Source organism: Mus caroli, chromosome 15, assembly GCF_900094665.2.
Source record: "Mus caroli chromosome 15, CAROLI_EIJ_v1.1, whole genome shotgun sequence".
NCBI lineage: Eukaryota > Metazoa > Chordata > Mammalia > Rodentia > Muridae > Mus > Mus caroli.
The window spans coordinates 88,276,792-88,303,269 of record NC_034584.1 but is presented as its reverse complement, the minus strand read 5'-3'; the positions used below and the strand labels follow the sequence as shown (position 1 = coordinate 88,303,269).

The window sequence follows — 26,478 nt, the reverse complement described above, 5'->3', positions numbered from 1 at the left end:
CCCTCCCCGAGCTCCACCCAGGGAAGAGCTACTCCGACGGGAGCCTGTCCCTTTAAATGTCCCTGTAAGAGGCTAGGCGGAGGAAAGGCTTCTGGGCATGCGCACTGTGTCACTCGGCGGACCACTTTCTCACGGAAGCGAGGTAGAGCTGGCAGAGTCTATTAGGATGTCGGGTCACCGGTGGATCTAAGACTGCTGGACCGGGGAGGGAGGCGTGGTGGCGGCGCCGAGGGAGCGGGGTGGGGTTGGGGTGGGAGTCCCTCCGCAGCCTCGGCTCGCCCCGCGGAGCGGAGGAGGAGCTCCTGCCACCCTCGCCCCCACGTGCCCTGTCTGCCCGCCTCTTGCCTAGCTGCTTGGCTGCCATGCCTTCGTGCTGCACTGTCCCCACGTGTAGCCTGGAAAGCCTTCCTAAGGTCTTTCTTTTCCGACAATACCTAGGGTTCCGAGGACCCCTGTGGACTTGGTCAGAGCTGACTGCTGAGTTCCATCTGCCATTAGAAACACCTCCACGGGGGCAGATGCCAACCTTTGACAGGGTGTTCATTATCTTTCCTTGTCAGCATTACTTCAGCTGTATTCTCCCTATCCCCTCTGCTCTGTGTCAGGGCTTTCCCCTCCCACATAGTGCCCGTCTTGATTGTACTTGCACGTGGTATTTCTACCCCGCTTCTGTCTCTTGAACTATTTCCAAAGTCAAATAGCAGTTTATTATACCATTCCTGATTATCATAGACAAAAGTTAACACTTCTTTCTTTCTTGTCACCGTTAACGCTTTTACTGTGTTCTACTTGTATCTGTTCAACTAGTATCTGCTGCAGACCTACTATGTCCTTGGTGCTGTTCTGAATGTGGGCTAGTCAGAACTCATAAGGCAGAATTCTGGCTCATGTGGAACTGACACTTTAAGTTGAAGAAGATGGACAGTAAATAGTGAACACATTAGCTAGTCATGCTATACAGGGAATTAAATCAGTTTTTTTTCTTTGTGTGTGTGTGTGTGTTTGTGAAAGAAAACAGGTTCCTAAAGCTTATAGATGAATCCTATAGATTAGATTATTGGTCGGGGAAAACGTCTGAGGTTGTAGACGATCAATTACTTGTAAAGTCTGGGAAATACAAGAGCTAGGCAGTGAAGCTGCTCTCTCAGGGCTCCGTGTGTCGTGGAGACAGTAGATTGTGTGAGGACTGTGATTCATTCCCTATAGAACTGCCCTTGGATCGCTGCTCCAAGAAAACACCATGAGACTTTCTTTTCTTCGATGCCAGTGACTTGGTAGAAATTCCCTCATCGGCTTGAGATGTTTGTATCTTTCCTGTAGAGAATTTAGAACAAGATGAGGGACCAGGACTGACTTCTCCTACCTTGAAGGGTACAGAGAAGTTCACGTACCTATTTATTATAGACTTTCCTTTCTTATCCTTCCTCGTGATCTAATTTCCAACGTATAAAAACACTACCACAGTCTCTGAAGTTCGCTCCAGGAGATTTTGAGGCTCTGGGGATGACAATCATTGTAAAAACAGTCCTATTTTCTTCTCTCTGTAGGCCTAATGATACTATTTTTCAGATAAACTTGAAATTGACCCATTTTATGTTTTTTTTTTTTTTTTTAACTTTTGTTTGTTTGTTTTTCCAGGACAGGGTTTCTCTGTATAGCCCTGGCTTCTGGCTATCCCCTGGTCTGTAGACCAGGCAGCCCATGAACTCTGCTTCCTGAGAGATGGGATTAAAGGTGTATATCACACCACCTGGCAAATATAAGCATTTTGTTTGTTTTTGAGACAGGGTTGTTTTTTGTTTTTTTGTTTTTTTTGTTTTTTTCATGACAGGGTTTCTCTGTGTAGCCCTGGCTGTCCTGGAACTCACTCTGTAGATCAGGCTGGCCTTGAACTCAGAAATCTGCCTGCCTCTGCCTCCTGAGTGCTGGGATTAAAGGCGTGCACCACCACTGCCCAGCTTTTGAGACAGGTTTTTGATACAGGATTTCTCTGTGTAGCTGTGCATCTTGTTTCTTTATGAGACAGGTTTTTGAGACAGGGTTTCTCGGTGTAGCCATGGCTGTCCTGGAACTTGCTTTGTAGACCAGGCTGGCCTTGAACTCACAAAGATCCACCTGCTTATGCTTCCCAAGGGCTGGCACTAAAAGTGTGCGCCACCTGACAAATTTAAACATATTTAATAGGCTTATTTATTTTATCATACGTGCTTTTGTATATGTATCCGTGCGCACCATGGATGTGCCTGGGGGCTGGTGGGTGGTGGAGGTCAGAAAGGGACAAGAGATGCCAGGACATGGAGTTAGGGATGCTTGTGAGCTGCCATGTGGGTGCTGGGAACTGAACTTGTGGTCCTCTGCTAAGGCAACATTTCTCCAACCCCAAATTGACCCATCTTAATTCTGGATAATAGGAGCTTGGAGTGAATGGGAAATCAAGATACAAATTGCTACTTAGGTCACAAAGTTGGCCTGTCAACTCTGCTTGCTGTAGGCAAGTCGAACCATAAAATAAGTTATTAGTGTCTTCTAGGGAACATAGACTTGAGAGGGAGAGAACTGAGTGGATCTTGGAGACCGCTTTGATTCTTCTTATCTGCAAGCGTTTCTGGTAGCTGAGTGTGCTGTCTCTCTTGTAGGCACCGTGAAGGATGGCAGAGGACACAGATGGTGGCATCAGGTTTAACACTTTGTGTTTCATCAACGAACACGTGGGCTTTCAGGGCAGCATAAAAACCTCACCCAGTGACTTCATTGTTATCGAGATCGATGAACAGGGACAGTTAGTCAGTAAGACCACCGATGGATCTCTCTATGAAATAAGTAATATACAATCTGAACCGAGTAATTCTGTCAAGAAGCCAAAGTTAAATATTCAGAATGTATCCTTAGAACATGAAAATAGTGAAGGAGCTGCTGACTTGCCCGGGTGCTCGGATGGTGACCGGATCCAGCCCGGGTGCTCGGATGGTGACCGGAGCCATCAGTCTGACTCCGAGAAAGAAAACAGTGTCAACGGTGTGACTTCTAAATGTGAAGAAGGAAGTGTTGATTTATTAAGTTCACTTTTAGATGAGAAAACTCACACATCGCTGGGTCAGTTTGCCTGTGACATCAAAAGGATGTGGAATTTACAAACTGAATTAACTGAGCCATCTCCTGAATTGTCCCTAGGCAAGATCCTTGACAAAAACCGCAGAGCTGTTCTGCACAGTGCTATTAGGCAGGCATTTCCTTTTTTGATCACGGTAGGAAACCACGGTGAAGTTGTTGTAAAACCGAACCTTGAGTGTAAAGAACTCTGCCGTCTGGTGTCGGAAGAGGAAGCTCTTGGCTTTTTCAAATATTTGGACGCAAAGAAAGAAAATTCCAAGTTTACCTTTAAGCCGGATCCGAACAAGGATCACAGGAAGGCTGTGCACCATTTTCTCAACAAGAAGTTCGGAAACCTGGTGGAAACCAAGTCTTTTCCCGGGCAGAACCACAGTGCTGGGAACCCAGACTCAGCCATAACCGTAAGATTCCGGGAAAAAGCACGCGGGAAGAGATCTCACACGGAAGGCGGCGAGAGAGGAAAAACTGTGTACACAGGTAACTTAGTAACTCATCCTTTCCTTGTGTAAAACTTGTGAAAGGTGGATCATTTGAATAACGGGACCTGGTCATAGAGCTAGTGCAAAGACGATATGGACTGACTGATTGGGGGAAAGATGAAGCCTTGCCTTGTATGGTCAGTGTGAAAACGAACTTCATAAAAAGGCATCTCTACCGAACAGTCACGGGTGTGGAAAGCTGACGCGATTGTTTTGTGCTCGAGCGGTTTTGAGAGGAATGATTTTCCTGTTCTCAGAATAATGCCAACCATAATTAAGCATTTGGAGGTGAGACGGCTCTATTGCCATGCTTAGGAAGGGAAGAGATACTCTAAAGTGCCAGATGCTCCCCGCCACACACACACACACACACACACACACACACACACACACACACACACGTGTCTCATCAGGCAGGGGTGCTCACACTTCAGCAAGTATCGTAGCCCCTCAGCCGTATTGTTTTCTGAGTTCTGTTTCAGTTTCAGATTCAGAAGGCTTAGAGTGAAAGTTCCTCAGTTTCCCCCAGGAAGCATTTCCTGCCGATCTGGCATGGAGAATGTATCTTGAGAATTCCTGCTTTAAGGGCTGTAAGATCTCCCAAGGCTGAATGGATCCGATGAAATGTCAGAGGACAGGTCTGGGGTTCATTGGTCACTATCTGGTACTTGAGGGATAGAAAGTGTTTCCAATGAGCATGTCTTATAAATTCATCTAGCAGACATTCAACAGTATGCACACATGCATACGGCACAGGGGAAGAACCGTGCCTCACAGGATTCTGGTGTGAGCGAGCCCTTCGAATTTGAAGTGCTGTGGGCTTGGTTTTACATAGCAGCAGTTCACACAGACACAGGTGACAGGTCAGGGCAGAATTAAAGACCTGGTGCATGCAAGGCAAGCCTTCTAACCCCGAGCTGCACCCCTAGCTGTTGCTTTTCTTCTTGAGACATGACCTGACTTAGCTGAGGCTGGTCTCCGACCCCAGCTTCGTAAGGCATCGTTAAACACTTTGGACTCGGGAAATCTTTCATATGCTTAAAGCTCAACATCCGCAAACGTGAGCGTGGAAAAAAACGATACTATGAACGAGTTAATCTATTTTGAAGGAAAAGTAAAGATAGGTTTACGTATAGGAAGAGAATTGCCGATGTAAGGTGATTTGCTGATGTGTAGGAAGAATTGCGGATTTATAGGAAGGGATTGCATGATTTAAGTAGCTCTAAGGCTTATTTATTTCTCTGTCATATATTACATATGACTGAAGTTTCCCCTCCTTCCTCTCCCCCTAGTCTCTAACCCCCTCTTTCTTTTCTAGATCTAGATCCACCTCCCCTCAGAAAAGAGCAGGCCTCCCACAGACATCTTCCAAACAAGGCATAATAAGCTGCAGTAAGACCAGGCACATCAAGGATGGACAAGGCAAGCCAGTAGGAGGAACAAGGTCCACAAGCAGGCCAAAGAGTCAGGGACAGTCACACTCCCACTGTTAGCATTCCTAGAAGAACACCAAGCTACCCCACCGTAACACATGGACCTAGGTCGGTCGGACCCCTATAGTCTACCTGATCTCTGAGAGTCCCTATGAGTAGCAGTCAGTTCATTCTGTGGACTGGGTTCTCACGGTGTGTGACCCTGACCCCTCTGTTTCCTCCAATCCTTCCTCCCACTCCTCCACACGACTCCCAAGCTCCACCTAATGTTTGGCTGTGGGGCTCTGCATCTGGTCCCATCAGTTGCGGGATGGAGTCTCTATGGTCACTGTGATGATTCCGCTTGCTCGGTCCTCGAACACTCTGCAGACAGGACAAACTGTAGGTCAAAGGTTGTGTGGCTGGGTTGGTGTCCCGGTCCCTCCATTTGAGGCCTTGCAGAAGATAGCGGGTTCAGGCTCCCATTACTAGGAGTCTTTGCTAGGGTCACCCTCATAGAGTCTATGGACTTTCCATTGTACTGTTTCCACCTTGCCTCCCCAGTTCCAGTCATTTCTCCCAGTATCCCCTCCCCAACACACACCTGATTCTTCTGTTCCCACCCCTACCAGTCCCCAGCCACCCTCCTCGGAATCTATTCTATTTCCCTTCCCAGGGAGATCCTTACGTCTCCTCTTAGGGCTTCGAACTTTTTATACTTGAAACAGTAGCAGTGATTTAGGATAATGAGTCAAGATCTGAGAATCTTTTTATGCATTAGTTAGTTTTCCTGAAGTTAGAATTAATGGTTCACCAAGAGGCCAATATGATGATCTCGGTGTATGAATGCAAAATGAGCAATTTTGCTTAGGTGACCTTTTATAAGAATCAATATATCACGTATAAAAATATCTCTCCCTTCATGTGTTCATACACCTATCTATGTATTTATGTAATAACTTTTCTATCCTTTAACTCAGCGAGTCTCAACCTGTGGCTTAGGACCACTATGACTAACCTCTACCCCCAAATATATTTACATCATGACTCATAACTATAGCAAACTTACACTTATAAAGTAGCAATGAAAAGACTCTTATGGGGTCGGGCTCACCACAACACGAGGAACTGTGTTTATGGCTCACAGCATTAGGAAGGTTGAGAACCATTGCTTTAAATGTTTACATTGAAACATTTTAAATATATATTATGTAAAATTTGCTTTTATCCATTCCTGAGGGTTTTGGTTGAGAGCCTAGCCTAATGGCTGATTGGTCTCTCCAGCCCACCATTGTCATGGACCAACTGCCCCCATTCATCTCCTGAATCTTAGCACCTTCCTATTCTGACGTCATCGTCAATTGAATAATCACACCTTCCTTTCAGTTCCCAGAAACCACCATTCTGCTTTGTATTAATGATTATTGATCTGTTCATATAAGCACTCATGAAATGGTTTGTAAAGGAAGTGCAGCACTTGCATTCAACCTTGGAATCTGAGGCAGAACTGCTATTTTGTATTGGGAAGATTGAACAGAAACGCAACCAATCAGGAGTCTTGTGTGTTGGAATTTAGGATATATGAATGAAAATGGACTGTAACAACCTCCTCTAAGTTTCCATGGTGAATCGCCCATAGCTGCCTCCTTCCCAGAATGCCTGTCTCTTCCCGGAAGTTCCGCCCATTCTCTCCCACTATAGGCCATTCAGCTCTTTATTGACAGGTGATCCATGTAGAGACTAGAAGGTGGATCTGTCAGCCCAGGATGTGGAATTTTAACTCACACCTTCAGTCGGTCAACAAATGTTTTGAAATGGCAGCTGAAAATGCTAGTTGTATATTTCCTTTAAAGCACACTTTTATTATTAATAATTAGGTCTATTATTCTAACCTGTTAGTTTGTGAAGAATGTGATTACGAACAATGCTTTCTTCTCTGTAATCTAGAATGACTTTGTTTCAGCTTTTACCCTGCAAAAGGAAAATCTGGAGACATTCGAAGCAATTGGCTTATTAGCCGTCAAACTTGGTGTTATTCCTTCGGATTTCAGTTACGCGGGCCTTAAAGACAAGAGAGCAATCACCTGTCAATCGATGGTTGTTAAAAAAGTGACTCCGGAGAGGTAATAAATACAGTGTTGCTTTCTGGTAAAGTATAGGGTTAACACTCAAAATAATATTGGGACCACCTTATCTTTACTGCCAGTGTTAATTAACTGATTATGCACCAAACAGCACATTCTACATTAATAAAATAATTGTCTTCAATGTATGTAAGCACATGTATGAAGTTTGGGGCTGGCAAGGTGGCTCAGACATTTAAAACACTTCCTGTTCTTCCAGATGGCCCAAGTTCAGTCCCCAGCGCTCACGTGGGGAGGCTCACACCTGCTTGCAATCCAGCGCCAATGGAGCCAGTGTCCTTCTGTGTCGTATCCTGGCCCCTCACTAGAGACATGCGTTCACACACACACACATAAATAAAAGAAAAAAAAATCTTACAAAAATTAGGAAAGTTTAGGATAGAAACTGACAAGTGGTAGATTTGTTTATAAATTGAATTGTTTAGAAATACTGATAGATACTATGTTCAAATATGCACGTGCATTCAGGAAAGTGTAATTGAAGACATAAAAAGTTTATAAATCTTTTTTTCCTTAGTTATGATAGTGCTTTTTATCATAAGCCCGTACGTTTAAATTATATTCTTATTAAATAGAATGCTTGGATTCAGATTTCACTTCTCAGTGGAAAAAAAAAAAAGGTTTCGTTAGTAATCTTGTCATTTTAAAAGAAATATGTGTTCTTCACTGAGATTTAGACAGCAGAGAGGGAGCAGCTCACAAAAGCCCGCACTGCTCAAAAACAGCTACAGTAAACACTTAATCTGCCGCTTCCACGATGCTTTTTAGAGTGTGCACATCACAGATATGAGAATCATACAGCTACTACTACTACCTCTGTGGTTAATGACTCTAGAATAAAGTGATATGAGCATTTATTTATTTATTTATTTATTTATTTATTTATTTTTTGGTTTTTCGAGACAGGGTTTCTCTGTATAGCTCTGATAGCTCTGGCTGTCCTGGAACTCACTTTGTAGACCAGGCTGGCCTCGAACTCAGAAATCCGCCTGCCTCTGCCTCCCGAGTGCTGGGATTAAAGGCGTGCGCCACCACGCCCGGCTGATATGAGCATTTATGTTGAGAGATTTTCAACATAATTTTTGTAGAAGACTTAATCAGGTCTGTCCCTATTTTTAAAACCAGAGATTCTCTCCAGCTTCTCTCTATCAATGGTGCCCTGGTTAACATTCTCGTACTTTAGTCTGCGACCTTTGGATACTTCCCTTAAACTTCCAAAAGCCGAGTCATGCGTCGGAATCCATCCTAACTTGATTTGCTCTCCATACTTTACTACTTGATCATAAGCTTTTGTTTGTTTGTTTGTTTGTTTTTCGAGATAGGGTTTTTCTGTGTAGCCCTGGCTGTCCTGGAACTCACTCTGTAGACCAGCTGACCTCGAACTCAGAAATCCGCCTGCCTCTGCCTCCCGAGTGCTGGGATTAAAGGCGTGCACCACCACCACCTGGCTATTTAAGCACACACTATTTGCACAGAGATGCTTTTCAGGCCTGTGAACAGAAGTGGTTATTATTTTGGCTTGGGGTCTGAATGACAGGAAGGAATTCAGATATCATACTGCTAAGACAAAGGCTGAGTTTTAACGCCCAAAGGCAATAGATATTATCATTAGTTCCTAGGAAGAGAGTCGAGATTATTTTGATTTGGCTCGGGGGTGTGCAATTTCAATGACTCTTTAATAGCACCTAGCCGATCTAGAAATCAAGAAATATATTGAGAGGGACAGTAAGCATGCTACCAAATCACTTAGGCAGTTTTGTTTTTGTTGTTGTTGTTGTTATTATTATTATTATTGTTTTTTACAGTCCAGTCATTATTTCCCTCCCTTCCCACCCTCAACAGTTCCTCATCCCATTCCTTGTCCCCCCAACCCCCACCCCCGGCTTCAAGAGGATCCCCCTTCCCCCCACTGACTGCCTGACCTCCCCCCTCCCTGGGGCCTCGAGTATCTCCACAGTTCGGTGCATCTTCTCTCCCTGAGGCCAGAACAGGCAGTCCTCTGCTGTATATGTGTCGGGGCCTCATATCAGCTAGTATATGCTGCCTGGTTGGTGGCTCAGTGTCTGAGAGATCTCAGGGGTCTGGGTTAGTTGAGACTGCTGGTCTTCCTATGGGGTCACCCTCCCCTTCAGCTTCTTCCAGCCTTTCCCTAATTCAACCACAGAGGTCCCCGGCTTCTATCCATTGGTTGGGTGTAGGTATCTGCATCTGGCTCTTTCAGCAGCTTGTTGGGCCTCTCAGAGGGCAGCCATGCTAGGCCCCTTTCTGTAAGCACATCATAGCATCAGTAACAGTGTCAGGACTTGGAGCCTCCCCTTGAGCTGGATCTCACTTTGGGTCCTGTCACAGGACTACTTTCCCTCAGGCTCGTCTCCAGTTTTGTCCCTGCAGTTCTTTTAGCCAGGAACAATTCTGGGTCAGAATTTTTGACAGTGGGATGGCAACTCCATCCTAAGGAAAAGTTGATACTAGCTATTTGTACTTTTTTTCTTTTTTTCTATGATTCTGAAATATGTTTTTGTTGTTATTGCTGTTGTTGTTTTAAGAGTTTGAGTAAGGAAGTGTTCAAAACAGAATCTCTGATGCTGGTGGGGTTTTGGCGGGACAGACCCTGAGAAGGAAACAGAGAAGTTGGGACAGCTTGAATGAAGGAGAAGGCTTTTCCCCAAAAACATTGTACATATTTATTTTCTGTGCATGGCTGTTTTGCCCACATACATGTCTGTGTCACTTGGGAACTTGGTGTCTTTGGAGGCCAGAAGAGGGCGTTGGATTTCCTGGAGCTGAAGTCACAGATGGTTATGAGCTCTCAAATAGGTGCTGGGAATCGAACTCAGGACCTCTGGAAGAGCAGCCAGTGTTCCTAACCACTGAGCCACCTCTCCAGCCACCTTTGGTGCTTATATTTTGATAGGACTTGCCTGGTGAGTTTTTCCTTTTAAAGCCTGTATTAAATATGTAATCTGTAAATTAAGATTTAACTGTTTCTATGCTTTATCACTTCTAGGTTGAAAAGTATCGAAGAAGAAATTAAGAAGAAGAGAATGAATGTGTTTAATATTCGGTCTGTAGGCGATTGTCTCAGACTTGGTCAGCTCAAAGGAAATCACTTTGAAATTATCATCAGAAACCTGAGAAATCAACTCAATGATTCTGCAAACCTGAGGGAGAGAATTTTGGAGGCAATAGAAAATGTTAAGGTGAGAAAACCCAGTTCTGAAATTGTTTTCCTGATATATTCTATATTAAAAGAGACAGTGTGTGCCAATCCCCAGCAGAAGGGATGCAGACATGTATGTGGGCTTAAAAGTGACTCCTATTTTAAAATGATTCTGTCCCACAGCCCACATTGAGATATGTTGATTTTGATCCTGGTCACATCCATACTTTTAACACAGTCGTACACACTGGTGACAGAAAAACACAGAGAGCCCCGTGTTAGTTAACAGCTTTCAGCTAAAGCTCTTTAAATTGTGTGCTTTGCCTTGTACCTAACACTCCTTAGATTGCGTAATCTGTGAGCGATCTGTTTTTCATGACTGACCTACCTAGAAATTCTACTTTTTTTCTTCTGAAAACTGTTACTAAAAATGATCTCTCCTTAAACACAGAGGGTTACTGTGTACACTGACAGACAGATAGCATTTATAACGAGGTATGCTTTGGTATTTATGAAAATACGCTGCCTAAGGAGAAGTTCGCATTAGAAATGATCTTAACTTTAGACAGCTTCGTCTTTTAAAACTTTTATTTATTCAGTTTTATTTTGTCTGTGTGTGTGCGTGTGCATTGCACAGACGACAGCTCTCAGGAGTCAGTTCTCTCCCTCCGCTGTGGCTTCCAGGGACCACAGTCAGGTCATCAGGCCTGCATGGGGAGTTTTGCCAACCATGCCATTTTACCAGACCAGTAGACCTTAAAAAAAAAATCTCTCAATGAGAAAAGAAGTTGCGCAGCTTGAAAAACAAGGATTTCTTGGAAGTTTCTTTAGAGAGTTACAGCTCTGGCTATACACTTTTGACGATATTTAATAATTGTCCCAATTGTCCTAAGGTTAACCACACTGTTTATACAAATTTGAGATAACTTTTTAAAAGCCAAAGTTTAATATAGGGAACACTTACCTTATCTGCAGTTGACTTTTACAAGTGGAAAACAGCTCCTTCATGGTGTACTGATAAAAAATGATCTTAACATCCTTTATCCACAAGGCTTGAGTCGGTTAATCAGTCACGATTATCCGCTGAGCTAATGTTTACTCCTCTCATAAAGTGTATGGAGCACTCTTAATTTTCAAGAAACTCACAGATGCCCCTGCATCGCGCACACACACACACACACACACAGAGTTTTCACACAGACCAACTCCTTCCTATTTCTTCTCAGTGACATGACAGTTTTGAAGCATGGCGTCCAGAGGTGACGTCATCATCCCTCTCCAGGAAATAACAGAGAGAGAAACTGAGGCAGAAGGAACTGTGTTAGTGAACAATATAAAGGAACCCAGCCCATGGGGCGGGAGAAGAAATCTGTACCTTTTTCCTGCTGTCTCCCAACAGCAGAATCCCAAAGCAAGGAAGAGCTGGGTGTGGGGGCGTGGCGGGGATCCCATGTGCAGTTTGTCTCAGTATCGGGGATCCGGTGTGAGTTTGTCCCAGTATCGGGGATCCCGTGTGAAGTTTGTCCCAGTACACCTTACCTTTTTTGGCTTAGCATGTTAGGTTGTGTATGCCAGGAACTCCTCAGTAGTGTAAATAGAAAGCAATTTTAAAGCTTTATCCATTTATCACTAAATTGGTCTTCTACTTTAGCCCAGGCAGGCCTCGACTCTTGCACCCCCTCCTCTCTCCCCTTTGCACACCGATTTAAATTTGCTCCCTGCTCCTTCTGGGGTTGACACTGTTTAAAATTTCTCGGACCGCTTCGCCCACCTCTGTCTGTATTATTGGTGATTACTAGATTTCTCAATTAAATAGGAAGAGAGAGAAGTGATTATGCTATATTTATGAAGCTCTAATTTATTATACTCTGTTGTATTCATAGAATAAAGGTTTTGTGAATTACTACGGACCACAGAGATTTGGGAAAGGACAGAAAATCCAAACGGACCGAATTGGGTTGGCGCTACTGAAGAGTGAAATGGTAAGAATTCTCAAAATTATCATTTTAACCCATCGTTCATATTTATTACATATGCGCACTGCACGTATGTGCGTGCATATATGCTCACACATACTATGCCTTGTGTCTATCATTGGAGATTTATTAGACAGCTACCGTATTCTTGGATTTACATTACAGGAAAACAGAGTATCCACAATAGCCTCGTGTTTAGTTTTTGTCTGAGAAGACAGACCTGACCAGTGATTGCTTGAATCTATAACTGAATAAGAGAATCATTGTAGAAGAACCCACAGCTCCACAGATCAGGCAGTGACATACCTCTACCTTTGCTGAGTTCTGCTCATATACACCAGACTGGAAACGTGTGGGGGAGGACTGTGCAGGCATAGGTACCAAGGGAGGGCATCATGAGAGCCAACTTGGAGGCCTGTTCCTGTAGCTGGCACACCACGTATTCTTTCCTGGCTTACAGCACAACCTTGATAATCTTTACATTCTGTGAGTCAGCTTACATGAGCACTAATTTTGTGATCTGGGACTTCTCAGCTTGTTATATTTTGTTTGGTTATCTTGTTGAGATTGCTCAGTCTTTTCTATCCATCACACCCCCGCAGTCCTCAGCATGTGACAGAGGCTTAGTATTTGCTTGGACGTTAGCTTAGTTTGCTTCTTACAGCTGTGACAGGACACCATGACCGAAAGCAACCTGGGGAGGAAAGGGTTTGCTTGGCTTTCAAGCATCGTCCATCACCAGGGGAAACTAAGGCAGGAACTCAGGGCAGGAATCTGGAAGCAGGAACTGAAGCAGGGGCCTGGAGGAGTGCTACTTACTGGCTTGCTCCCGTGGCTTGTTCCTCTTGGTTTTTTTTTTTTTTTTTTTTTTTTTTTTATACATAATCCAGGCCCACCTGCCCGAGAGCTGCACCGCTTACAGCGAGACAGGCCCTTTCCACATTATTCATTGAATCAAGAAGGTGCTCTACAGACTTGTCCACAGGCCAATCTGATGAGGACATTTCCTCAATTGAGGCGCCTTCATCTCAGATGATCTGGGCGTGTGTGTCAAGTTGACAGAAAATCAGCTGGCACCATATGCATTAGCTTTTAATGAGCATTTATTTGGATCAATGCTAAGATTTATCTATTTATTTAATGTATGTGAGTACACTGTAGCTGTACAGATGGTTGTGAGCCTTCATGTGGTTGTTGGGAATTGAATTTTTTTAGGAACTCTGCTTGCTCTGCAAACCCGCTTGCTCTGGCCCTGCGAGCTACATTCTTATGTTCTTAGAAAGAAGTTCTAGTGTACACACAGTGATACAGTAACAGGAACCAAGTAGATACCTTTTCTAAATAAAAAAAAAGAAATGGCATATATATGTATGGTTTGAAATAAACTATTAGAGTGTTAAATGAAATATATTTTGGCATTGGCCAAGTCTGTGTGTTTATGTCATGCCTTTGTGTTCGTGTTCTTATTTCAGCTGAGTAAAAAGTGGCAGAAAAGGGAGCTGTCCTCACATACATAAAATAAAAAGAAAGAAAGAAAAGAATGACGGAAATGTGATTACAGAAGTGCTGGGGTGGGGGCGCTTTTCCCGTGTAATAGTTTGGTTGTTACTTTGTATCGAAGGTCACCTCTACATGTGAAGCTGAAGTGTTTGAAGCTTAATGAGGAAATTGCAGCAACATTTCAGCCCCTTAAGGATGCCCAAGAATTTGCCTCTTTTTTTTTTTTTAAGTAATCAGTCATTTTTTTAAAAACATGTTTACTTGGTTAATTTCTCCAGATGAAGGCCATAAAATTATTTCTTACACCAGAAGACGTGGATGATCCTGTCAATAAAGCAAAGCAATACTTTCTCCGAACTGGTACGTAGGTTTCTTTACTGATCTGTAGTAGTACAGGCACACACTAACGCCCCGCATGGGCCTCTCCTCCAAAGTGCACACACTAAGAAACAGCAGAAACAGCTGAGCTGGGAGACCAAAGAGACCAAAGAGACGGATAGGAGGACTTTGCGTTGCGAGCCATTTTACAGCCCGACACAGGTACTTCATTTTGGCCACCTCACTTTGTCTGTCCTAACTGTACCTCGGGGGAGGGGGTGGTAAGAAGAGGCAGGAACTACTTACTGAATTTCCCTTTGCTATAGGAAGTCCTAGAGGGGGTGATAGGATAAAGCACAAGTGAGGAGTGGGGTGTCTTTGGCAGGCTGTGCCAAGCAAGGTACCCCTGAGAATTTATACCAGGCAACAGAACTGGTATAAGAGGTTTATTGGGGGAGGGGAGAGCTAAGGGGGACATGGCGGGACATGGCAGGGGGAGAGAGACAGACAAGAAGACAGGGAGACAGAGAGAGAAAAGGGGCAGGAGAGGGGAAGGGGGAGGGGGAGGGGAAGAGGGAGAGGAGAAGGCAGAGAGGGATCTGGGGTGACTGGAGGCCCTTTTATGTGAGGTACTTGCCTGGCAGCAAGTGATGACATAGCAGCTGCTAGGTCCCTGGGATCAGGCCAGTGGGATAGCCTAAGCTAACAGGGAGTCCACTTCACACCGCGGGCCACCGATGGCAGTAGGGCCCCAGCAAGCATTGCAGCCCCTGACTGGGTCTGTGACCTCGAGTTTCTTAGAATTGTTTCTGAGGGGCTGTTGTGTAGTCCTGGCTCCACTTTGAACACTTCAGTCTGATATGTATATACAGAATCGTTCACAGGTGCACACAGGCAGTGCGAGTCTACTGTCAAGGATTCCGTAGCTTTAGCACACCCAAGAAGTACCCAGTACATTTATCAAATACCAGTCACGAGGCCCTCCGTGAATACGTGTGTTCGGAGCTCAGCAGTGTACATTTTAAAAAGCGTCCCATTAGCTAGGCTACAGATTGCTGCTGCTGATTCTGCTGATGTTCCATTGGATGCCCATAACTCCTCCTTAGAAACTTCCAGACCCCTCCAGCAGGCCAGCTTACTTGATCCTTGGTGATGGGTTCTTTTTATTTAGCAGTCTTCTGAATTAGATTAACTCTGCTCTAAGTGAAGGGGTCTGGTCAGCCATTCCTATTGCTGGGTTCATTTGCTATTTCTTATTTTTCAAGGAAAAGAAAGGCTTAAAAAAAAAAAGCAAGCTTTTCAAGCATAATTGGGTTTAATCAGTAATGCTCAGTGTCTCCACAAAGGATTGCCTTTCATTTATGCTGCTTGGAAAGGCATCCCACAAGCAGCTCTGCAGTGGGAGTGACTACGGGCTGATTTGTTCTTCATTTCAGAGGATGCCAAAGGCACGCTTTCACTGATGCCCGAGTTCCGGGTTCGAGAGCGTGTGCTGCTGGAGTCATTGCATCGCTTTGGCGTGACGGAGGAAGGCTGCGTCCGGGCCTGGTTCTCCTTCCCCCATTCCATGCGCATATTCTACATCCACGCATACAGTAGCAGGGTTTGGAACGAGGCAGCATCTTACAGACTGGCAGCCTATGGACCCAAGGTGGTGGAGGGGGACCTGATCTGCTCGGATGAAGATGCGGACGAGCATTTCCCAAGCAGTAAAGTGAGTACCTGCCACCAGAGGTGACTCGTCACACCGGGGATAGTAACTCTGTTTGCTCGTCTCCTTCTGACCACTGAGAATCAACCCATGTTACTAAGCAAAGAAACAGTCAGAGGTACAGAGTAAAAGGTGGTAAAGCTTCCCCTAAAGAGCACGCTTCCAAACACACGCACACACACGCACACGCACACACATACAAACACACACACATACACACACATACACACATGCACACACACATATACATACACACATACACACAAATACATACACACAAATACATACACACATACACACACATACACATACACACACATACACACATGCACACACACATATACATACACACATACACACACACTTCCAAACACACACACACACATACACATACACACACATGCACACACACATATACATACACACACACATACACATACACACACATACACACACACATGCACACACATACACATGCACACACATACACATACACACATACACACAAATACATACACACATACACACACATACACACACACTTCCAAACACACACACACACATACACATACACACACACACATGCACACACACATATACATACACACATACACACACACATACACACAAATACATACACACATACACACACACTTCCAAACACACACACATACACACACTGCACAGGGCGGTCCTCTTAAAAACAAGAGTGAGCCGTCCAGAGTGGGCACGCCCACATCCCCAAGCTTGGTGCTCTCTCTTCCCCCTCCTACTCAGCCAGCATGTGCCCTCCAGCTTCCTCTCTGCTTTCCCCCCAAGGAAGTTCCGTCATGATGCTATGAGGATATAGGATGCTAGAAAACTTGCTTTTCCCATTTCTTCCCTGTCCAGCTGGCATTTTTACCTCCTTGAGTTCGAACTAAATTAGTGAAGCCGAATCCCGTGCTTCTCTTAAGAAAGTTCAAATAGTAGTGTAAAACAAAAGGAAGAAAGAGTTTTCCTCTGACATTATCTTAAGTCAGTTTCAAAATGTGCTTAAAAACAGGGATGAGGCCCTGAGCGGTAGGTACTTCATCCTGAACACTGTAAAATCGTTAGGTTTTGGGGAGTAAAGGGTTTCAGATAGACAGTCCTTTAACTCGCATTCTGTAGAAATGAGAGCTGAGGCCCAGATGGGAATCACCAGTGTAGCGTGCCTAAGAAGACCCAGGAGTCTGAGCGGGTCTGGAGGAACCAGAATGTAGATCTAGGAGTCAGGTGATAGAGATACATCACGCCCAGCACTTCAAAACTAGAGGAAAGGTTGACTCTGAGCTTTGCCTAAAGAAAGCTTCACCTAGATGAACGCTGGACTCCATATCTACAAATAGTTTCAGGTAATACAAATCTACGTCAGACTAATACGAAGAGAACCCAGCATGAAGTTATCGGCCCAACTTCTGAAACCCATGATCTATTCAGGCACCGCAATGTCTCAACCCCGACCTCTGCAAGAGTAGCAAGCTCTCCTCACAGCTGAGCATCTCTCCAGCTGAGAGCGGCTTACTCTGTGACGCTGTGAGCCAAGCTTCTCAAGCGTCATATATCACACACCTCCTTCCTTCCCTTCCTGTCTATGGCGCCTACAACCATTCTCTGAAACAAATACTGGCAAACAGCACCCTGGGTACAATATGACTGTTTCCTGGGGATTGGGTGGCTGAAGGGCAGGGCTGGCTCTGCAGAAGCAGACATTCAGTTCAGCAATAATTCATTGGTGTGGGAGGAAAGCCTTACCTCACAGCGGCCACGGCTACAGCTTGCCCACTTCAGTAGTGTGTAGTCAATGCAGAAAGGACCAGTCTGTGTTTATGTAGTGGGCTTCTCTGGAGATGGTGATTGTAAAGAGATGGTGTTTGGGCATATGTATATTCAGTGTGTGAGTCAGAGTCAGGGAACAGTGAGGTAGGTAGAGCACTTGGGAACTACTCATTTCCATTGTATTTTATAAAACTAGGTTCATCTGGTGACCAAAGAAGAGGAGTCGGCCCACACATATGCACTGCACCAGGTAAACGTGGTGACAAGTCACTATCACTTAGATTTAAATAAGCTTGTCGGCTAGAGACAAATCTGACCCTCCCTTCTTAGGTAACTTTTAGATTAAGTAATGATTTATTTCCTAATAACATGCTTCTTTGATAAATTTATGCTTATAACAGATTTATTATGCTATCATTTACATCCTAAAAGTTTAATTTATGTTTGCTTCTGATAAGCAGATATAATCATACGAACACTGAGACATGTAGTAAGAGCAGTTCACGTCTCCCTCAGACCTCCCAGAGTTCACGTCTCCCTCCAGTGCTTCCCAGTGTCTGACCATTAGTCCTGTTTCCAGGGATGCACTAATCCTGTTTCACGAGAATCACCAATTTACTTTTGATTCTATCTTAACCGTGCTCTGCCCTTGGAGTAAAACGTCACGTGAATAGTGCCGCACAGCGTCTACGTGGCCTTTGTCGAACCTTCCTACACCACAGCTTCTAAGTCTGTAGGCCGTGACCCCACCGTGGAACGTGGGAGCTGTGAAACCTTCGGTGGCAGCCGAGGTTTCTGAGTGCACACTGACAGAAAGTTAGCCAGAAACCAAACGCAGAATGCACCCAGGGTGTTTGTAGAAGCGTTCGTTCGCTGTTCACCAGTGTTGTGTCATGTGACCTCACTGCAGACCAGGTTCCGCGTCACAACACACGGGCCTTGCACTGTGAGCACTGTATGCCCAGCCATGCAGGTGGTGGAGATGATGATGATGAGGAGGAGGATGTTGGTGATGGTGATGATGGTGGTGATGTTGATGTCGCCTGAAACACCTCAGCTCAGATTCCAGGCTATTACATATTAGCCATTGTAGGTTTTACTGCACATACAAAAATTTTTCTGTTTTCAAAAAAACGGATGTCTTACTTCTGGAAAACAAGGACTTAATCTTTTTCTAGCATCATCCATCAGCATGTAAATATCAGGTTAGCGAATGCCCGGGCTGCATCGCACTAGGACACATGATTTTAAAAGTTGCCGTTCTGGTTGCTGACTTTTAAGAGGGACAGTCAGCTGATACTGATCTGGGATTAGGACGGAATTTTCAGCAGTTTCTGAGATGGCTCTAAGTATACTTTCTGCCATCCTGGGCTATGTGTCTGCGTGAAGCAACACGCTTGACGGTGAGGATTGTAGGATACAGACATCCGTCAACTCTGGAAAACACCGAAGACACTTCTGTCCCACACTTTCAAATATTCAGCCAAGATTTAATGCTCCGGATGAAATAAACAGCATTAATCTCATTAGCACGCAGATTTCTTTAATAATTTAATGATAATTGTCTTTAATAAATGACAGAATTATATGCATAACAAAAAAATCACCCTGAGATATAACTTGTATGATAATAAACTTGTATGGTCATAAACCAGCCAGTTTTATAGAGTTACATACCTAGGGTAACATACAAATTTCTTGGATAATAAGGGTTACGGTCGAACCATGTTTCAGAAGCCCGGCCGTAGCCCAGGCTAGGTTCCAACTCATACTTACACTGCTTCAGCCTTCTGCATGCTGACCTAGACCCTAACGTGCCTGGCTTCTTATACATTTGATGCCTTTTGCCCATTTTTCTAAACACCTTTTAGCATTGAAGTGTACTGTCCAGCAGTCAGCAGAGAAGCCACCCTTAGGGAGCACGGCCTTAGTCATGGACATGCAGCCAACAAAACAGAAATACTCGCTGGTGCCTGTTTGCTTTTCAATAGAAGGAATCTAAGATTGTCACACAAGTTAGCAGGGCTAGCAGTAGAGACTGTCCTGTGTGTCACCGAAGACTTCACTTGTAGGATTGCGTGCTTTCAGAGAATTGGTCTTTACTGGATACATAAACGAACCTTTGTTTTTGAATTACGGTTCGCCCAGCGATATCTGATGCAAGCTGATTACCACAGCTCTCCTGACTCTTTGGGTTTTTTGTTTGTTTGTTTGTTTTTGTTTTTTTGAGACAGGGTTTCTCTGTATAGCCCTGGCTGTCCTGGAACTCACTCTGTAGACCAGGCTGGCCTCGAACTCAGAAATCTGCCTGCCTCTGCCTCCCGAGTGACTCATTGGTTTTAGCTGTTTTCTTTATCAGATAACATTATAGTTAGCCTAGGTAATACCCAAAACAAGTCTCAGGCCAGCTGTCCTATTTATAGCCTGACACTGTTTCTACAAAGCTGGGGGCCAGTCATACAGGTGAGACATGGTCGCATATCTTTCCGAAGGCTAATCCACAGGCCGTGGTTTCTCCCTCCCCTCCCAGGTGGTTCTGCCCGTGCTTGGATACAATGTTCAGTACCCGGAGAACCAAGTAGGGCGGTGGTACCAAGAAGCCCTCAGCAGGGATGGACTGCAGGCCTGTAGGTTCAGGGTGCCCGCCCTGAAGCTGAACGTACCCGGATGCTACAGGCACATCGTGAAACACCCCCGCAACGTGTCACACCGACTAGTCCATCCTGACCCCGCCACCGAAGAGGCCCGAGTGGAAGGTCCCCACTCCGATGATCCAGCCTCATCGCTGTCCTTGTCCTTCGACCTTGACGCTTCGTGTTACGCTACGGTTTGTCTGAGGGAAATGATGAAGGGCGACATTTAAACCCACACACCCTGATGTCGCCGCGTGCGTGCGGGGCGCACGGAAGCAAGGGTAGCTGTGGTTCTTAGGGCTCCGCCGTGAGCTTCGCGGTTCTCGCTCCTCACTTTTCACAGTGTCCTGAGAGGTCGGGGTGTGATGTATTAACGTAAGCACCGGTGTCTTAAGTTTAAAGCTATATGACCGTGCTCTCTAAGGTCATGCTTCAGGGATTTTTCTCCGGTCGAGAAAGTTCCAGGTCTTTGGAGCACCACTCTTAGCACGGGCTGCTCCACGTCACTCTTGAGAGGTGGAGAGAGAACACTGCCCACGCTGCTTGGAGAGGTGATGGCGAAACCTCGGTGCTTTTCTCCGGCACTGCCTCCTTTCCACCGCGAAGTGCAAGGGCAATATCTGTTCTCATAATGTATTTATGAGATCTTCTTTGAAGAAGACTGAAGATTTTCTTTAAAAATTTTATACTAGTTTTTTTTTTTACCTGTTTTCCTAACTGTTCGTTGTTTTCTACCACCTAAAACTCAGACTTTATACTCCTGTCGGTACCCACGTTCTATTTCTGACACATACCAATGACATTGGAAATGGTATTGATTCTCTTTGAAAATAAAGACATTCTCGATTTCTTGAGTTACTATAGAATTGTCTCTATGTTTTATACTGCAAAAAAAGAAAACATATTGTCCATTTGGAATGTGTTGGCTTGCTTTAATTGTCCCACACCATAAATCATCTTTAATCATTTAAGTTCAGGTAGAGAGGTGACTTATTTACCAGGAAGACCTTTCCCGATGATCATTTCATTGCCAGTAATATATCATGATGAAATTTAAAAATCTGCGTGGAATATTGCAGACCAGCAACAGCAGATTTTTGTATGTCTATGCTAAATTATACCCATTTAAGGAATATTAGAGCTAGGAGATAAAATCCAAAAGAAGCAAAAGTTTTCTATGGAATGCAAAATGTGATTTTTGTTGCATATTCTTCTATATCAGTGGAACTCAACCTGTGAGGGTCATGACCCCTTTGGGGGTCAAATATCAGATACCCTGCATTTCAGATATTTACTTTATGATACATAACAGTAGCAAAATTACAATTAGGAAGTAGCAACAAAATAACTTTATGGTTGGGGGTCACCACAGCCTGAGGAACTGTGTTAAGGGGTCACAGTGTTAGGAAGGCTGAGGACCCCGGTCTCGGTTCTGTATATTAGAGAGCGAATCAGAAGTCAGTTCAAAGTCTACCCGTAAAGAACATAAGATGAGCTGAGTCAGATCATTAGCATGCATAGTTACTATAGTTGTTGATGCACATTTAGTAGCATTAGAAAATGTTTTAGAGGAGCAACACGCATGTTTTACACATGCCATGCTCACCAGTGAGAAGCATATTTTAGTGCTGACGAAGCTCCGTTCCAGGCATCGCATATGCTAAGCAAATGCAGTCTCTCAGCTATATTTGTATTTCTTTCAGTATCCTTTCAATTAAAAAAATTATAAAAGAATGTTAAAACAAAAACAAAACCCCATAGCCACTGGGGACTAGCTGCCCCAGCTACTATTTATTCAAGACCCTGTGCTTCCTGCTCAACAGTCACAGAGGGGACACTAACACAGATATTACTGTCATCAGTTAATGTAAGTACAGTGTGTTGAAAAGAGGCCGGGCACTCCACTGCTGTTACATGTCTGCAGGCGCAACTTGGAAGAGAAGAAAAGAAAATGGCATTCTATTAAGATGATGAGTATTCAATTTAATATATATATATGTATATATATATATATAAATTTTATGTGTGTAATGTAATGACTAAATATATATATTATGGCCATATATGATAGGATATTACATGGTATGTCATATGATATTATATATCATCTTTGTTACCTTTCTGTTCCTGCCATGAAAAACCTTAACAAAAGCAATTTAAACGTGAAAGGGTTTATTCTGGCTCCCAGGTCCAAGGTGCAATCTGTCATGGCAAGGAAGTCATAGCAACAGAATCCCTGAGGGCTCGGGTCACCACAGTCAGGAAGTTGGGAACAGCAGGGATACTCGTCACTCACATTTTCCTTTTTATACAGTCCAGGATCCAAGCACTGGGAATGGCGCCGCCTGTTGTGGGTAAGGCTTCCTGCCCCAATCCCTCTAAACAGGATAATTCTTCACATGTGTGCTGAGGGTGGTTGTCTTCCAGGTGACTCTAATCTCCTAAAATTGACAATCGAGATTACCCATTACAGCTGCTTCAGCAATCTCAAAATACAAATGAAGTTGGATATTATGGTACCGTTAGTTTTAAAAACTGCCCTCGTGATTTTAGCGATGATTGAAAATGAAGTAATACTCTATTAAGTAGTAAAACTTGGGAGGGGAGGGATATTTTCATTTCCTCAGTGAAATTATATTTTATGAACTAAATATGAAAGTCAGCTATATAAAACTTAACCTAATGCTCTTTTAAATAGCGTTTCTTAGAAACTGTCAAGCATTTAAAACATGCTGTCATTAATATTCTTTTCTTGACCTGTAGGTGGCACTGTAAGCTTATATTTCTCATAAAGTAACCGGAGCCAGCAAAAAGCATAACTTAGTTATCCATCATTACTAGAACATTATTTAGCTGTTACTCATACCAAAAGTCGTTCCATTTAACAGTATTTGGTATGAAATATATTTTTTAATTCCAAGGACCTTATTATGTCTTAAGAACCAACTGATGATAGCTTCATAAGCATAACCTTTGCTCTAGTTTTAATTACCAAGGTTACATTTGAGACTAATGGTGCGTAAGGACCAGGAAGGTGAACAGTCTGAACTTTGAGGTGTTTGGCTGTATTACCACAGTGAGGGGGTGTGAACCCCCGGCCTTGCTCACCCTAAGCAAGTGCTCTGCCGGCTGAGCTGAGAGCCACACCGCATTTTATCAAGACACAACTGCCTTGTTTTTGTTTGTTTGTTTTGTAACTTGTAAAAGTTGAAATCTCGGTAACTTTATACAGTTAACATTTATTAGCATTGTATAAGTATCTCTCATATTAATCCATACTCCCCCCCAACCCCCATTGGGAATGTAATATTTTCTGCTTTGGGCAGTTTAGAAGCCTATCTGAGTGACCTGTCTCAGATCAGACAAGATGTGGTGTGGAGTTGAACTTGACTATGCTTCCTAGGTGTCTTACATAAGGTCACTATCGCAAAAGCAAGTTGGGGAGGAAAGGGCTTATTTCACACAGAGCTACATGTAATAGTTCATCAACAAAAGCCTTGAGGGCAGGAAGTTAAACAGGGCAGGAACCTGGAGGCAGGAGCTGATGCAGAGCCCATGGAGGGATGCTGCTTACTGGCTGGCTCCTCATGGCTTGCTCAGCCTGCTTTCTTATAGAATCCAGAACCACTAATCCAGGATGGCACCACCCACAATGGGCTGGGACCTCCCTCTTTGATCACTAATTGAGACGATGCCTTATAGCTGGAGCTCATGGAGGCATTTCCTAAATTGAGGCTCCCTCCTTTTGATGACTTTAGCTGCTTTCAAGTTGACATAAAACCAGCCAAGACACCAGGTCCTGGCTTTCACCCATTTTGCCTTCTGAGAGCAAGCTCTGTGGTAATAATTTCTCTGTCTATAAACTTAATACTGTCTTCTGCTGCTGGTCAGGCACATGGTGGATGTCTTGAGGGAGAAATAATATTCCTTCTGAGATGCCAATCTAAGTAGAAGATCCAAATTATTCTGGTGTCATTCACATATTTGAGTATGTACCACAGGGGTATATTAAAATCGCTATAGCTGATAGGAAACCTAGTTGATACCTGAGGCAATTCTAAATGTCACAGGAAAAGCTTAGTGACGAAGTTTAGTCCTAATTCAGAGCTAGCTTCTCTAGTCCTTCCAGAGGGCGTTCTGCTTAAAGAAGAAGCGAGTCGACTGATTCTAGTTTATAACACGACTGGCATTTGCTGGTTCACTTTATTATTATTATTATTATTATTATGTTCACTTTATTATTATTATTATTATTATCATTATTATTAATTATTCTTTCATAAAATACATCCAAACCAGTTTCCCCTCTCTCCACTTTTCCCAGCTCCTCCTTCCCCTCTTCCTCTGTTTTTTTCCTTCAGAAAAGTACAGAGTTCCCAGGACGTCAACCCACATAGCATAACAAGCCACACTAACACTGGGCACAAACACTCTTACCAGGGCTGGGCCACGCAAGCTAGTGGGAGGAAAAGGGTCCCAAGAGCAAGCCAAAGAGTCAGAGACCGCCCCACTTCCACTATTAGGAATCTCACAAAAACACCAAGGCTAACAACCAAAACATATGCAGAGACCCTAGCGATGACCCACACAGGCTCCGGCATTGCTCCTTCAGCCTCTATGAGTCCTGCTTAGTTGATTCCATGGTCCGTATTCTCCTGGTGTCCTGGACAGCTCTGGCTCCTACAATCATTCCTCAGCTTTGTCACGGGGTTTTCCGGAGCTCCAAGGGGAGGGACCTGAAGGCAGAGTCACATTTTCAACAGAAGCTACAGACCGCCTGCTTAGTTACAGCACAGACACACACTCGAGTGGCTCCAAGTTGAGGGCGTTCTGGAGATGCAGAAGGAAAGAAGATGACCTTGGCACAAACGACACCATGTTAGAGGCACCATTCCCATCTTAAAACCATCACATAGACCCCCAACACCTGCCAAAACGAGCACAGAGTCTTATTCTATAATTTTTGGCTTCTGTAGTTCTGCTTTTTGCTAACTGAAGTGTCACAACCAGGATGTGACTTTTGTGCCTAAAGGCAAAGGGTTGTAAGGCTTGGGGCAGCATGATCTGGGCACATTCCCGTGCAGCTGCCAGCCAGCAATGCTATCTTTTTTTGCTTTTGCAATGTCCCTGTGGTGGTCTCCGCTGGGCTTCCCTCATAACAACGTTCGTTCATTTCTGTACTGTGTGCAGATGCCATGATGTCAAGGGACAGCTTAAGTCAAGAGACACTCAAAGGAATGAGTTCTTCCAACACGTGGGTCCCTGGGAAGGAACTCAGCTGTCAGGTTGGGTGGTAAATGCCTTTACTGGCTCAGCAGTCTCGTGGCCTGAATGACAATGCAATTTGAATGAATGAATCAGTGTAAGATGTTTCTCAGTTAATGACCAAAAGAGTAAATACCACTAGCCACTATTTGATATTCATTAGGTTTATGGGACCTTGAGAAGAAACGTCTGGGGTTAACTTTACAGAGTAGAATGCGCTGCCATATGTGTGGTTGTATGTGTGTTAAACAATAAGAGCAAGGGACTGGGGTACACGGTCATTTATCACGTAACTAGGATCCAGGATGAAGTGGAACTCCTAATTTTGAACCTTGAACTATAACTGCCTCTAGGAGTCTTCATTCCCTAAAAAGACTAGGTCCCATCCCAGCGTTATTGAAAGTATCCTGCATTGTGTTAAGGAGTTAGAGGCCTCAGCCCAACTGAAAACACATCGTTCCTTATATACATTAAATTGTGTATTGCACACTGCTAGAGAGAGTAGAGGCGTGTATGAAGATGAACCATCTTAGTACCTTAGACCATTCTGCACATACGCTGAGGCTGGAGAGAGGGCTCAGAGGTTAAAGCAATGACTGCTCACTCTCCCAGAGGTCCTGAGTTCAGTTCCCAGCAAAACACATATACAACAGGGAACCTATATAAAACTATACGCTTATCTCTTTGTGCGTTTCTCCATTTTCCTCTCGTTTTAGTTCACACCCCCACACTCTCTACCTTCACTTGAAAAGTGATTTCTTTCCTACAATAGCCATGAGGCATCATAAGTGGGTGACTTCAGATGACATTCCCATGACCTCTGCTCTGTACCAGGGGCTGCGTAGTTCCCTCCGAAGAGTTGCTAGGAGCCAGCCTTCAACTTTGGTGCCTTTTTGTTTTTTTGTTTTTTTGTTTTTTTTTTTGGTTTTTCGAGACAGGGTTTCTCTTTATAGCTCTGGCTGTCCTGGA

At 44.1% G+C, this 26,478-nt stretch overlaps 1 protein-coding gene across 1 annotated transcript; it reads left to right on the top strand.

Moving 5' to 3' along the window:
- Positions 1-88: 88 nt before the first annotated feature.
- Pus7l (pseudouridine synthase 7 like) lies at positions 89-21,024 on the top strand. The gene is made up of 9 exons (XM_021184038.2): positions 89-142; positions 2,637-3,588; positions 6,966-7,125; positions 10,154-10,346; positions 12,190-12,288; positions 14,061-14,142; positions 15,537-15,814; positions 17,808-17,861; positions 20,142-21,024. Exons 2-9 carry the CDS (start codon positions 2,649-2,651, stop codon positions 20,472-20,474), a joined length of 2,139 nt encoding a protein of 712 aa, XP_021039697.1. The 5' UTR covers positions 89-142; positions 2,637-2,648; the 3' UTR covers positions 20,475-21,024.
- The last annotated feature ends 5,454 nt before the right edge of the window (positions 21,025-26,478 follow it).